The 15180-nt window shown below is 39.9% G+C and overlaps 1 protein-coding gene and 1 long non-coding RNA gene across 4 annotated transcripts in view; both read right to left on the bottom strand.

The window, feature by feature from the left end:
• Positions 1 to 2425: 2425 nt before the first annotated feature.
• Positions 2426 to 15180, bottom strand: part of LOC116791762 (retinol-binding protein 1) — a 38791-nt gene continuing 26036 nt past the window's right edge. The window contains exons 3-4 of one of the 3 annotated variants that reach the window (XM_032698066.1): positions 5805 to 5906; positions 2426 to 2703 (exon numbers count right to left, since the gene is read on the bottom strand). In XM_032698066.1, the coding sequence (XP_032553957.1) occupies positions 2650 to 2703; positions 5805 to 5906 (156 nt within the window). In that variant the 3' untranslated portion in view covers positions 2426 to 2649. The remainder of the gene's footprint in view (positions 2704 to 5804; positions 5907 to 15180) is intronic. The other 2 variants (XM_032698067.1, XM_032698064.1) reach the window with 2 other exon arrangements.
• On the bottom strand, positions 8694 to 11642 carry LOC116791764. Its single transcript, XR_004358844.1, has 3 exons — positions 11413 to 11642; positions 10231 to 10296; positions 8694 to 9880 (listed from the first exon to the last, which is right to left on the bottom strand). It is a non-coding gene; the product is annotated as an uncharacterized LOC116791764 (long non-coding RNA).

Here is a 15180-nt window from a genome sequence, read left to right as displayed (position 1 = left end):
TGTATTAAAAGTTAAATATTTCTGAAGTTTCTGTATTTTACGTCCACGAGCTGTGGCAGTACTTCGGGAGCTTGCCTTTTCTCCATAATTAGCAGCAGGTTACATTGCTCCTGGTTAATAAGCCATTAGTTATTAGTACAGTGCTAAATTTGCCCTTGTACCAAATGACCCAAAGGGGAAAAGCTGTCTGTTTGATTACAATAATAATAGCTTTTAACAATTGGATTTACTTAGCTAGATGTTAATTGATCCACTTACAACCTTCTGCAAAAAGAGTTTGTCAATGTTACACAAGACTGCAGAGAGCTGCAGGCAAAAATTAGAAGACAGCTGGTGAATTAAGGGTTATGAACTGCCAAGTTCTATTGAAGGAAAACTACATTTCAAAAAAGGTCTCAGTGCTGAACATTAAAAGAACTATGCAAAGTTTAACTTTGGATAGTGGTGTCACTATCCAAAAATCACTTTATTACACAGTTACTTATTTTCCATTATTTTCCATTGTTCTCTTGCTTTCCTTGAGGCTGAAGAGTGGAGAGGTACCTGGAGGGTGTCCATGATTATGAAATCCATAATTAGGAACTTGAAGGAAAGAAGTTTCTGTGTCCAATAATCTTTCAAGAAAAACAAATGACTGATGCACTGAAATTTGGCAACTGGGAAATCCCCAACCTTGCATAGGATGATAAGTAGCACTTTAAGTAGACAACTACTTGCAATTTCCCTTAAGCAGAGAAGTATTTTAACCTGAGATTCACAGGTTTCTGGTCCTTTCCCCTCTCCTGGTACCTTTCCATCTTATTTAACTGTAACTTGTTCCACTCCAAGAAAACTCAAACACCATTATTTGCTGGTCTATATGTTGGTCAGGAGGGGTATCCATTTAGCTATGGAAACACAGCTGCATGGCAAACATACTCTTCCATGTGAGAAAAACAGCTCCTGCATGTTTCTGGTTGACTCAGCCAAGCATAATTCCCCGAGACTTCCTCAGTATGAGGAAGAGTATTGCCAAAAAAAAAAAAATTACAGGGGAAAAAAGTAAACAATTCTCTGGAATTCTAAGTAGTATGAGCCACACCTGTTGCCATAGTAACACAAGAATTTACATGGAGAGGGAGTATTTTTCACCTGTTTATCACATGGGGATGCTTAAATCTTCATGAATAATATCTTCTGTGTACTTTCTGAAGTAAAACAACGCCCAAAACTTTAGAAAATTGAATTAGATGTCCATTACAGCACATCTGGTGCTAAACTCACTGTAAATGTAGCACTACTGAAATACCATAGTTTAGAAAGTTTATCATCCCTGCTGTGCTGACCTCAGAGTTCACAATGGCTGTTTCTGAACCTCCTTTCCTTCCTGTTGGATCAGGCTCCTAAACAGGATTAATAATAGTGCATCATTTAAAGCAGACCCTGATTAGTAGAGAATGGCAGCATTTGTTCCCATTTACATTTCTAAAGTCTCTGTCAGCATTGGGTTCCCAAGGAAGGCAAAAGCCATGCTGTGCACAGGAGTTGCAGAAGAGTAGGGAAAAGTAGAACATCTTAGAACACTTTAAAAAACACCTCAAACTCTGCCACAGCAACTTCCCACTGATTGAGTCCTGGAAAATGGCTGGCAACAGTTGTTCTAGGAGACACTTGGAATTCTATTACATACTGAAGGTCTGATCCAACCAGACACCCTGTGTCCTTGTTTCTTTTTGAACTTGTTGTGGAGTGGTGGTGCTAATTGTATATCCAGTGTGTTGATGGACTGAAAAGACAACAGTGTGCTTTGAAGATTATTACTCCAACTAATGTTTAAACCAGCACTGGAAACTGCTCAGCCAATGCTTTGCTACACGCTCAGTCTCCACTGAGGACTGTGATGGGTCATAAAAAACTCTGCAAATTATATGGTACAAAGCAGTGCCAGTCATATCTGCAGTGTGGTGTGTGTACAGTTATATACAGCTTCTAGCAGTGATCCTACTCTTAGTTTCTCAAGAATAAGAAAACAAAATGCAAGGGCAGATATTTGCTAAAGTGTTCAGGAAAGAATTGGCCCTTAGCCATGCTTCTGTGTTTTTGCAGACTATTGATCCATAACTTCACTCATTTTGAGAAATCAGATTTTTATTTTTAGTGGAACACTTCCAGTGCTGTATTGCTCCATTGGAGCTAATGGTCAAATCCTCACTGGCTTCACTGAATTCAGGATGTAAGTGTAAGCTCATCCTGCAGCTCTGTTTTTCCCCTACAACTACAGTTCAGCTTTTGACAACAAGACCACGTGGAGGCCCCTTGCTAAGGCTGTGAAAGGGTGATGTCTATTGAGAGTCAAAAATTAGCTTACAAGGTCTTAACCTCCAGCCTCTTATTTTGCACTGGAAAGTCCTGTTTTGGTGTAGCCAAGAATTAGGATATGCACACATTTATAGCATTTAGTATCTTTATTGGCATTTCTAAAAATACTTTTATTTGCAGTCATTTTTTCAAAATGATTTCTTAAAAATATTTTATTCTAATGATACATTTCTAATGTGATCTTCATTTCTGAGTTTGCTCTTGTCACTGATGATGTTCAGTATTAGCACTTGGAGTTTTGGTGCTAAGTCTGTAAATTCTACTGTTCTTCACTTTGTATCAGCAGTAGGCTCACTGTACCTTCTTAAAGACCTGCTTACACATTACTCCACATGCTCTTATTTCCTAAGAAGAGAAAATAATTAAAAATACAACTTTTACTTAGAACACATGGATTCATGTGTATGTCCACCTTAATTTGAATCCACAACTGTCTATTAAATTAGTTTGGGAAGCTTGTACATATTTTTGCCTATTTTTCATCCTAAAAGAAACAATTTGGTTTGGGTTTTTTTTCTGGTAAAAGATGGTCTCAGCCTCTGATCTTAAAGGGCCAAATATTGTGCATTATTCTCTATTTGCAGTTTATCCAACTGCTCAGATCTTTGCAATGGGCATTTCTGGTTTGGACACATAAAGAAGTGGAGGTGGATTTGACTGAATGTGCCAAAGCAGACACAGGCTGAAGGCCCATACAGAGATCATGGGACAAAAGCACAGGTGTGTAGGAGTTGCTAAAGCAGCACAGCAGCCAGTCTGGCCTGAACCTGAGCACACTGGATGCCTAATGCTCTCTACTGTTCCTTTGTGTTCCATAAGAGCTTTCCAAAAATCTTCACTTGCCAGGCACTGGATCCCTGTGAACTGGGCATAAGCAGGAGCAATAATGATCACATCCTGGCCTCTGATTTGTGAGGCTGCTGCTGTTCACCTGCTTACCCTTCTCTATTACTGAGACTACTTAACTCTGAGCTGAGAAGTGCCCACAGGTGTGTCCATGTGGGATGTGTGCACATGGGATGTGTGCACATGGGATGTGTGCACATGGGATGTGGGCATGGCTCAGCTGCTTTAGGTGGAAGAAAAATAGTGCAGAAGCTCTTAAGGGACACAAAGGTTATGTATGAGCCAGCAGAAGGGATGGTTGTGCTTTCTAGACAAGACTTTTAATAAAGCTGTAGGAATACTTTGAGGAAGTTATGCACATTTGTTATGGGGGACTTACTTTGATAAAATGACATCACAACCCTTACATTAAGTTGATAACCTTATTGACATACGTTGCTGGACCCCAAGAGGAGAAAGTGCTTCGTAATGAACTGGCACACCAAGCAGACCAATGCACTGATTTTACTTGGGACCTGTTTTGTTCACTACTCCATGGATAACCCAGAAGAAGGAGTGTGCAATAAGGGCTAAGAGATCTGCTGACAGTGACAAAAACCTATAGAGCAGAAGCAATCAATACAATAGAAAAGGGCAATAAAACTCAAAAGGAAATGGAGAATGGCCAAATAAGTCACTCACATAAAATAAAATCTAAAGAGGAAAAAGAACTACAAAGTGCAGACCATGGAATGAAATGAAGGAAATAGGAAACAATAAACTACTAAGGGATATGGTATCACTCTCTACAGAACTGTGGAAGAATTAACACTTGGCTCATTGTGTGAAGTTCAATAGGATCATAAAGCTATCGAAGTATCAATTTTTTAGAGGTAACTGCTCATTCTATCAAAGCACTCTCAAAAGTTCAAGCCCTAGTTACCTTAGCTGGTCAAAAATAAGGTACGAAATGGGACTCTTTACTGTGTTTTTAACAGGGATTCAGAGAAGTAAAGAGGATGTGTTTTGAAGTTCATGAAATATAAAAAGTGATAAAATTGAAATACCGGGGAGTGGACTCTAAAATATTTTTTGCATGAAGTAATTTTATACTGAGTTCTGAGACAGACTGTGATAAATTGTACAAGTGCCAATGAGTACAATGATGCCTGCATGAGCTGGCAGGTGTGACACAGAACCCTGTACAGCCTTCTGGAAAGAGCCCCAGGTCAGTCAGATTACCCTGGGGTACCCAGAGTGGCACTGGAGACATATATTTGAGAAACTGAATTGTACTTTCTGACTTCTAAAATCAACCTCTTGACAGGGACAAGTATAGAAAGTGGTCTGGGCCTGGAGGTCCATGGGCAGGTTGTGTGGACAGCAGCACTCAGGACTAAAGAAATCCATGCTGGGGACAGGAAATGGGAAGAGAGAATGACTGCAGAGCTGGTGAGGGACAGAAACCAGGATGCCAACACAGAGAAGTGCAAGAGCAACTTGCTCTTGTTTCACTTATGTCATATATCTTTCAGATGAGTGCATACATGTGCATGGTTGAGTGCAGCAAGGTGTAAACTCAGCTTCTAGGCCAGACATTGTAATGGGTCATTGCAACCTGTTTGCCAGCAGAGAATCTGAAAGGGCTGATGCTCAGTGGCATGGCAGCAGCTGTTGGGCAGCTGGGAGGCCGTGTGGAAATACTGTACTGTGCTGAATAGCACTGGTAATGTAGGTACAGGCAATTCTGGACTCTCCTTATTGCTTGGTCCCCTACTTTGTGTGAGGCCAGGGCCTCAGCTCTAAGGTGATCACTGAGCAGCTTTCTCCCTACCTGCATTGGATCAAGTACCTCGTCCAGTGGGGAAGTTGTCATATATATTCCTTTCCTGAACTGGTTTCTGAGACTTCCTGAAAATAGTGTTTAGGAGATGTTTGCGGTACTTTTGCAAAGATTTCATAGCTCTGCTACTGATTTGAATATTTAGAGACCATCCATTTAGGCTGCTGAATACTAATATTCCTGAACAGAAATGGAGGCTGGATTTTACTATCTCAGCAGGAAGGCTGCCTTTTACCCACACTGATGAGAGAGTGAGGCTGCTATAAAGCCTTATAGGATAAAAGAATAGGCATCTTCTTTCAGGTCCTGTTAATTCAGGAAGATAAAAATGATGATCTGAAAGAACATACATTTGAAAAACTTAATTGCTGTTTTAGTTCTGCAGGCTATAATGCAGTGTGACCTGTAATTATTTTAAAAGAACAATGATGTATTTTCCCTTTAGTGTTGGGTGTGCAATTTTACCAGCTCCCATACTGAGCATTTCAGAAACTGTGAGAGGGACATTCTGTTAAACATCTTCCTCAGTGTGAACATTTCAGCCTGTCATGTCTGGACAGATAGTTAAAACAGACAGAGTGGTGCTCTGAAACCACCAGTCTTTGTAAGGGACACAAAAGTGTAATGGCTCTAAAAGACATTGTTGCTTTAGAAACAAGTCAAATGCTGCACAGATACATAATTATGTCCAAGTGGCCCAAACAACAGCACATCCCCTGCTGTGTTACATCCAACCATTTTAATAGAGTGGCATTTAAAACCTCTTACATGATCTTACCAGGTGCATTTTATCTCCTTCAATCCACTGGGTCCAACCACGACCTTCTTTTTCTCCAATCTGTACACAAAGAAGTTTATCTCCATCCCAAGACACAGTGGTCTAACAAAACAGACATGTTCAGTGTTACCACAGTATTCTCTGATTTTATGATTGGTTTCCACTAAGCAAAACTTATCTCTAATGTAATTAATGATTAATGTATCTCGTAAGAATTGCAGAGTGTTACAATACTTAGGGTAACTACAAAAGAAATGAGCCCGAACAGAAAGATGCTGCCCAACTGCCTGCTAAAAACTGGAAGGATGAGATAAAGTTGTTTAAATGCAAGAAAAAAATACCATCAAAATCACTGCTGATGAGAGCACACTGCTCCCTCCCTACTGACAAACACAGCAGGAGAAGGGCTCTGCAGCCTAACGCTGTGTTTACAAAAGGAGCTCAAAACTTGATTCACTTTGGTTCTTCCACCCTAAGAATGATTCCCCAGCTGCACCACCTGAAAAAAATTCCCACTTCCTAGCATTACGGATGAACAAGGCTTTTCAATACTGAGCTGGTTTTTCCTCATGTCTTAATCTGCCTTCCTTTATCGAGCAGAGTGGTTTGGAAGTATCAGCAAACTGGTGACTTTCCCAGCATCCTGCCTTTTAACTGAGGCTGGGGAACTACTTGAGCCAGGACTGGCAAAGGAGAGTGAGGGTCAGGTGTTACAGTATTCAACACAGTACTTTTGTGAATATTGGTGCTGTCCTGAGTAGTTCAGTAAAACTTGATTCACAAAACTATTTAAATGCACAATGGTGCATCCTCCAGCTTGTTACTCTGGTTAGTGTTGCTTGACAATTTGCCTTTCACATCTCCCTAAGATAAAGAGGAGCAATACTCTGTAAAATATTTAAAGAGGGAAGAGCAGTGACAATTTGTGTTCCATGAGGATAATTTAACATCAGTATTAGCACATGGCTTTTAAATCAGCTTGTTTGAAGTGGCTCTGAGGACTAAATATGAAATTACTGTCTATCTTGTAAAAGCCTTCAGCCACTGCCTGCACGAGTAGCCAAATCAGGAGAGATGATGAATTCTGATCTGTCATTAAGGAAAACTTCTTGCATCCATCCTGTGTAGTTTCTAAGAGAAGTCAGCCTCCATTTTTCATTCTGAGAATTAATGCCAGTTCAACACTCAGGAACTACGTGGTCCTATTTATTTAATCAGTGCATGTCACAAACAATTAATCCTTAAATGATATCCATGATAGCCACTATCTCTGCATGAGTACAGCCAGCTTCCTACTGCGGGAAGCTTTAGACTAAACAAGCATGGAAAATGAATCAGTAGAAGGAGTGCCAGAATAGATAATCACAGGCAAGGCATTGGTATTGATCACATATAGTCTCTTTGCACCACAGGGGGTCTCTGAAAGACAAACTCATGTGTCCCTGCTAAAAATCTCTTCAGTTTGGAAAACACATTTGCAAATTCTTCTGTTTGCTTTTGGAAAATGATGTATTTAAACCAAGTAGTAGATAACATTTTTGCACGCAGCGCGGCCCAGCCCCGGTCCCGGCATATTAAAAACAGCCTCCTGCAGTCCTCTGAAGAATCCTTAGGGTTCTCCTTCAAGAAGAACAAGGATTGGTTTGATGAAAACAATCAAGAGATCCAGGAATTGTTGAGGAAGAAGAGAACTGCCCACCAAGCACACCTTGCACTGCCATCCTGTCACGTGAGAAAAGCAGCCTTTCGTCTTGCGTGCAGCAAGATCAGTGTTTACAGAGCCACAGTGCTGTCTGCTCTTTTATATGGTTCCGAATCGGGGGTCATCTACCGCCACCACCTGTGACTCTTAGAACACTTCCATCAACGCTGCCTCTGTACAATCCTAAACATCCACTGCTCAGATTATGTGACCAATCCATCTGTTCTAGAACAAGCAGCAGTCACAAGTATTGAGGCCATGTTACTGAGAACACAGCTGTGCTGGGCAGGGCACGTCTCCAGGATGAAGGACCAACCACCGCCTCCCTAAGATCCTGCTTTATGGTGAACTTGCCACCGGCTGCCGCAAGAGAGGAACCCCAAAGAGGAGATACAAGGACTCCCTGAAACAACATCTCAGCCTTGGCCACATTGATCAACAGAACTGGTCTACTCTGGCCTCCAATAGGGAGGTCTGGAGACACACCATCTATAACGCTGCTGATGCTTTTGAGAACGCACACAGGATCACCCTTGAGGAGAAGAGACAACACAGAAAGAATCGTGTCTTGCAGAATTTACCACCTAAGGAGTCTTTCTGCTGTGCCTTTTGCAACCAGACATGCCTGTCTCATATTGGCCTTTTTAGCCACCAGCGCGCCTGTAACAATCATGGGTGGAACCTTTCCCAAATCTTCGTTCATGAAGCCCAGCCATGATGATGAGATAACATTTTAATGAAACCATATCCTCTTAATGTAAGAAATGCTAATGGAGGAAGGAACAAATCTGGGTAAAACAGCAGTTTATGTGCTCACCCACAATATAAATTCTCTCCTCTGTTTGACCCCTATTATTTGTTATCTCTGCCTCTAAGTGGATGTCTACAGATTCAAAGTCAAAAATGTTTATAAGCTAACATATCTAAGAATTTCTGATTCTGAAAATGAATATAACAGAAAATGAATGATAACCTGTACATGTGAGGGATACCGAGGAATGAAGCATTTGTACTAAGCAACCTTGCTTAGTAACTGCACTTGTATCTGTTGAGTATTAGCTCAGCATAGTTTAATCATTAGACTACCTTAATAGTTTTTGTGGGTTTATATGGGAATTCAAAGGCAATACACCATGACAAAGTAAGACCCAACTTTATTAATCCAACTACTAATGTTCAAAGTCAGTTGTGAAAGTTATTAGGCCTGATAATATTCCCCGGCTTAGTACATTTGGGGGCAATTCACAAATATTTGTAGCTGTTCAAGGAAATGTTAACTTTTTAGCCTCCAAGGGTGACTGAAATTGTTTCATCTCAGAAAACAACACAATTTTTTCTCTGGCTTTCTTGTTTTTCCAGTCAGGATTAGATATTGCTTTTTGCAATCTGGTGATAACCACAAAGACTATAATACCACAGACCGTTAACCAAGCTGCTTTATCAGGCAATATTCTCAGTTATCATCCTCTGCCTTCCCTTTGAGAAATATAAATGCTGAGGGGATATGAGTAAACCATACAATTTCTGATTTTTGTACGTAGCTATTTTGTTCTGAAGGTTATAAAGGACAGAATATTGCAGGAGAACATAATGTCCTTTTCGTTATTAGCAGAACAACTCTATGACAGTGAGATTAATCAGTGGCACCTGTATCTTGGCTTTCTTTAGATCACACTGTAATGTCTCAATGTCTCTTTTATTAAAGGCACACTAATACAGAAGATAGAAAATTCTCTTTCAGCTCAGACTGAAACAAGTTCTTCCTCTCCAAACATCTCTGTTGAGACACACAGTGAGTGGTGGCTGAGGTCAGAGGTGCTGTGGCTGCTACATTTGCACCCTCCACCAACATCTAAGACAGAGCAATGCTTGCCTTACAACATTCCCAAACATTTGAGTCAGAACATAAAAATAACACTCCAAAAATACCACTGTAGGGCAAATGTTGGTATACATCATCTCTTTTGTTGTATATAAGAGCAAAGATTTTATTTTTGAAGACTGGATCCAGATTTCACCACAGCATAATCAGGAGCCACGCACTGGAACAGACTAAGGCAGCTCTGCCTGAGCCTTCAGTTGCTGTTGTTTTCCCCTCCTGGCACACACTATCAAGAGAAAGAAACACTCTACCTTTTATGCCAAGCTACTTTTCTTAGAAAAGTAGGCCTTTATAATTAACCTTGTTTGCCCCCATTTTGATAATAGTGTTACCTAAGGTTTGCCCGATTACAGACACTGAGCCATGGCTGGAAAGCTTTGCCAGGGTTTGGTGGACACAGCTTGCCCAGGCAGGCAGTTCCTATTCTTCATCTTCCCCCACAAGCAAGAGCAGAGGTACACTAACTCAGAGGACACTGAAAACTGCAGTTTCCTGATGGTAACAGAACCAAGTAGATGAAAATGTAGTATTTCTCTAAAACTGAAGATTCCTGCAGGATAAATGGAAGCCATCATTTATTCCTTTTAACTAGGTAGTACATAATCTGTCCTAAGCACACCTAAATTTTGCTTACTCACTGCCTGATCATCCTTAAACCTAAGATGAATACTTCTTAGGTCACATGCATATAATTCTGTAGGAAACTTCAACAGAGAATGGTGATTAATGTGCCATTAAAAATACTGAAGGTACACAAGAAAAGGTAAGGGAGTAAGACAAATAAGAGTGAGTCTTCTCAAAAACTCTAACCAACAATATTGCACATTTTTCAGACTACATACTCTTTGTTCTTGAAGAGTAATAATAGACAATGGAGCTCCTCTGGGAAATGCAAAAACCTTTGAAGCCTGAGAACACAAAAAAGTTCAATTTTTCTTTAGTTTTATGCTATGGTTTCTGTAATCTTACACTTTTTCTGTACTCTGGTATTTTCCTTTCATTACTTGGTCATTCACACACTTTAGTTAGTGATTTAATCTCTTTGTGCTATGAAGATTTAAATTCATGTGCATAGCAGCACCATCTTCCTGAACATTACAGCTGGAAGAAATTATGATTAAAATATTCTCATCACCGTTTTCAGTTATGAGACAAGATAGATTTATTAAATGAAATATTTAATGAAACCAAATCACATCATTGACTATGTATTTGCTTTTTCTCCAGGAACAGTAGTGAAGTCTTGCACAATTCCAGCCTCTAGTGGCAAGTCATACTGTCCCACAGCCAGAGATAGTGACTTTTGCCATTTACTGAAACAGTCATCAAACACGTTATCAGAGAACTTTGCATTTCCCAGTGAGGTCTAAGTGCAAAACCATTTGATGCTGGCTCTGCACAATGCTTCCCATTCCCCTGTTGGCTGTTCCTACTGTGCTGCTTTGTGTCAGGTGCTCTGCACCTGAAGGTACATAATGTATTTTACAGACAAATGAAAGAAAATAACTTTGTTTTCAAAGTAGTTCATGAACATTTTTTGTTAATGCTACATAGATTTTTTAACACGTTGCATTTACAAAAACGAACTGCAGCTACCACCTTTCATCCAAACTATGTTACTGATTTCCTGTCTGCAGGAGAAACGCAGCAGTACCAGTTCTGTTTTTCTCCTACTACCCTTCAGAGTGTTGTCTCTATATATGGTGCAGCAAACGACTGCAAAGCTCTAAAAGCACACCGAGCTCCATCTCAATCCAGCAAGGCCCTGCTTGTGAGAATGACATGTCATTTTACAACTGTAATTATGATTTAAGAAGGATTAAACAATGGAAGGTCATTTTTTTAGGTCAGATGACACAGGAAAATCCAATTTGAGCCATGTCCTGTACAGTGTTTAAAAATAACACCAAAGAAAATATCCCAGAACTTTTGGTCACACGTGGCAATATATCCAACTAGGTATCCAATAGCTTCTCAAGATAAAGCATTTTCATCTGTCCTAAGTATCAAAGTGATATAAAAACCTCTGGTAAGCAGTTTGCAGGGGAAATTTTCATCAAATGAAGTGCTGATGGCATAAACTAATGTTGATGTCCCAGCCAAAGTCTAATGTAGCTGTGAAGGGACATTCTGTACTGTTGTGGTCTGTGGAGGAGGCTGCACGCTGCTGCCAGGAGGCTCCAGCCATGCTCAGGGTTTGTCATCTTCTCTGTCCTGTAACCTCTTTTATCTCCTCAAATCTGTGTCTGGTGACAGAGAGAGAAACCACTGAGAAAACAACAAACCCAACAGAAAAATCAGTGTTTGTATTCCTGGATTTATCTCAAGATCCTGCTGCTGGCCATATTTAGCCACACTGTACCTAGGTCATGATAAAGTCTTCTTTGCTTCTATTACTGTCAGCATGTCCATTGCTAGAATAGCTAGGAAAGGGGCTTGGGATTGGATTGTCAAGCTTTAGATCAAAGGTAAGCTGCTGTCAGATAGGAGCAGATCTTAAATGTTCCAATGCCTTATTCTGAATCCTTGCTCATAAGAGCAATGAGTAAGGATATGGTGCAGGGAGTAGTGGAAAAGCTGCAGGCCATGCAGCTGGCAATATGTGGGAGGAAGGGTAGAATCAACATTTTGGACAGTGCATATTGCTTCATTTCTTAGGCATGGTGGATATTTTTTCCTACTGAAATAAAACTGTATACAAGTAATACAAAAATAGGAAGAGCTGTGTATATCCTATGCCAGAAAAAAAAAAAAAAGGAGTAAAAACCAGCACATCCAATTCACTTTGTGCAAGGATCAGAATCGATTCTAAGACACTCACTGTTTAAGTAATGTGTATAATTGATTTGTCCCCTGTGTAGTTTTAGCAAGATGCAATTGTACATAACACTAATGGCTTGCCATTCAAAATTGGATTTGTTGCATCTGGTTCTCAGCTTTTCAGCTGATTCTTTCTGATTGTACTTTCTGCATTCATAACTCTCAGAGCTTTTCAGAATTCTCAAAAAGCTGAAATGCTAAACCCATCCAAACCCATGCTCCCTACAGAACTTCAGTGTGCTAGCAGTGCTTTTGTGAATAACCAGCTCAAAAGCTTCTGATCAGTCTCAGATTTTAGACGTGAATCCAGCACTGCAAAATTCGAAGTTTATGACAAATTATATGGCAAAAGATTCAGGAGATCTCATCTGCTGTCACTGTGTGAATGTGCTGAGCATTTCACCTGCAGGCAATAAGCAGTGATGCCAAAAGAGCAGGCAGGGTGAAACAAGGCAGGAGAAAGAGCCCCTCTTTACTGAGGCACAGACAGGATGAACTAGAGTTTGAGAGAGTCTGAGACAGAGCCAGGAGTGGACCTCTGTTCTCCAGACCTCAAGGGGATTTACTGGAGGGATTTTCTTCCTCACTTGTGGAGAGCAGTTTGTAAAAGGTCAGAAATATCAACAGAAAACTATATGGAAGTCTACCTCTTTTAAACTATTAAAAAAAAGTAACCAGTGATAATGCCAGTGAGGAGCTGGGGAAAATACAGTGCTGCAGAGAGAGAGGGGGCACTAAATTTGGGAGAAGACTAGTCCCAGCTACAGTGATTCCAGAAAAATGCCTGAGCCAACCAAGTATATGAGAAAATACCTACAAGCCAAAAGGGACAGAATGTGAAGGGTAAAGAAACAAACCAGCTCAGCCAGAAGGACCAAATAAATATATATTGATGATCTTGCATTTTACTAGACAGACACAATGTGAGTCTTCTCATCCTGTGGGAATCCCTACTGAAATTCCAAGTGTTGGAATGTTGTTGTTTTTTTAGCAACAAACTCTTAATTCCAAAACCTACTCTAAACTAGATTAAGAGCTGTGAATTCCATTTGTGTAACAGAAGAACCTTTCCTAAATAGTTAAATAAGCTTCATGAGCCATGTGATTTTGTAACAGGGCTTTATCCTGACCTTGCAGTGGTATAAATCAAATTCTGTCCAGAACAACCAAACTTCATATGAACTAGAGAGGAATCAGTGTCACAGAAGGCATTTTTGTTATTTAAAACTGCAGTTTCAAACAACTTATCTCCCCTCAGTAGGATAAGGTACATGTAACAGGTGCCTATGAACAGTCCTTATGTGGCTGTCTTAAACATTAATTGCCTATATTTTCAGGAAGCTACTTCATATGGTTAAGATGGATGATAGTTCTGATGAGTGAATTCTACAGCTCCCAAATCCTCACCCTACCCCACCCCAGCAAGTCTTAACTATGACTACAAGTTATAATAGTTCCAATAAAGGAACCCTAAATACCCATTTGATAACTTATTCACAGTTATATTCTGCTTGCATTCAATTTTTTTAAACTAACTGGTTAATATTATTATTCCCATATTCTGTTTCCCAGTTCCCAGCCATTGTCATGTCATTTCCCACTCCAATGGAAGAAGAAAATTACTCTGGCAGAGAGCACAAGGCTCTGAGTGACCGGAGCAGCCCTCATGTGCTTGGCCAAATATGCAGCTCTAATGCAACTCACACTGTTTGCAGTTATCCAAGGAATTCTGCTGCTCTATATTTAGAACATAAAATCTTCCCTGAGTTTTTAAACAGCCCTTAGTCTCTGTCAGCATAGTGTGAGCTAAAGCAATTCAGTCAAAGGCTTGAACAGCAGAGAAAAACTACAATGCACAAGCTTCCTCAGACTTCAGCAGCAAAATGATTAGGAAAGTAAAAATTCTAGGGAAGTAACTTTTGCATCTGAGCTATCCCATTTTCAAGCTGCTTTGATTCATTGGGTGCAAGGACTTGGAACGTGGAACTTCAGCCTTTGTTTCAGCTTTTAAGTTTTTTTCAGTTAATATTTTTGTAAATTTTTTACTATATATTAAACAAATACACTTTGAAGGCTTATATTTTCTGCTTAGTGTCAAATCCTGCCCTGGTTTTATGTGTGCTGGTACATACATTGCAGATGACTCCTCAGTTCCACTCTTTATTACTGGTGGTGAAAAAGGAAAGCAGAATTATCTGCTGATGAATGGGATATACTCTCAGAGATGGTTTTCAATTAATTGTTGTTTCAATAAGGTCTTGCCTCTTTAGTGCACAATAAATTTTTCCCACACTAATGTTTATACACATGAAACAAAGTTTCATACTTAGTGCAGTACCTGAGACAGCCACTAAATTAATCATGATGAGTGATTACAGACATTATCTTTAAAACTGAGGAAATCTGATGATGAGACTGGAGCTTCACTAAGAATTAAGACAGCAGGATCAAATACTCAATGCAGGAAATACCAAAGCCAGAGTTATCCATTTCACTTTAAATTTCTGTCTTGGTACACTATCCATCTGATATATGTTACCAATTAAAACCATGAACAAACTCTCCAGAGTAGCAGAAACTTTACTTCATGGTCCGATTCACACCTCAGGAGAAAAAATGTAACACAATATTAATGTTCTAAACCTCTTTCTACATCTTGTGCTCCTTGTAATGTTTGCAAAAAATAAAAGAGGTTCCTGAATATGTCAACTTTCATTGTACCTTTGTACTTCCAACTGCCAAGTTTTTAACAGCCCTGAATGTTAAGTATGATTAAATCTGCAGAAACACTTTGCTGAAATCGCCAAATAAACAGAGAAACTGTCATTTAACTTTTCCCTAGGAGATAAAATCTCTGGGGGAAAGCTGGAGGAGCAGCATGGCAGCATTATGGGGCTCAGTGAATGCAGGTGTCTGTATTCCTTAGCAGATCAGGCTGTGCTGCAGCTGGATCCATCCATGCTTTCATGGAA

Source organism: Chiroxiphia lanceolata, chromosome 10 (genome assembly GCF_009829145.1).
Source record: "Chiroxiphia lanceolata isolate bChiLan1 chromosome 10, bChiLan1.pri, whole genome shotgun sequence".
In the NCBI taxonomy this organism is placed as follows: domain Eukaryota; kingdom Metazoa; phylum Chordata; class Aves; order Passeriformes; family Pipridae; genus Chiroxiphia; species Chiroxiphia lanceolata.
The sequence above is the reverse complement of the archived record's forward strand: the minus strand, read 5'-3'. Positions and strand labels throughout refer to the sequence as shown.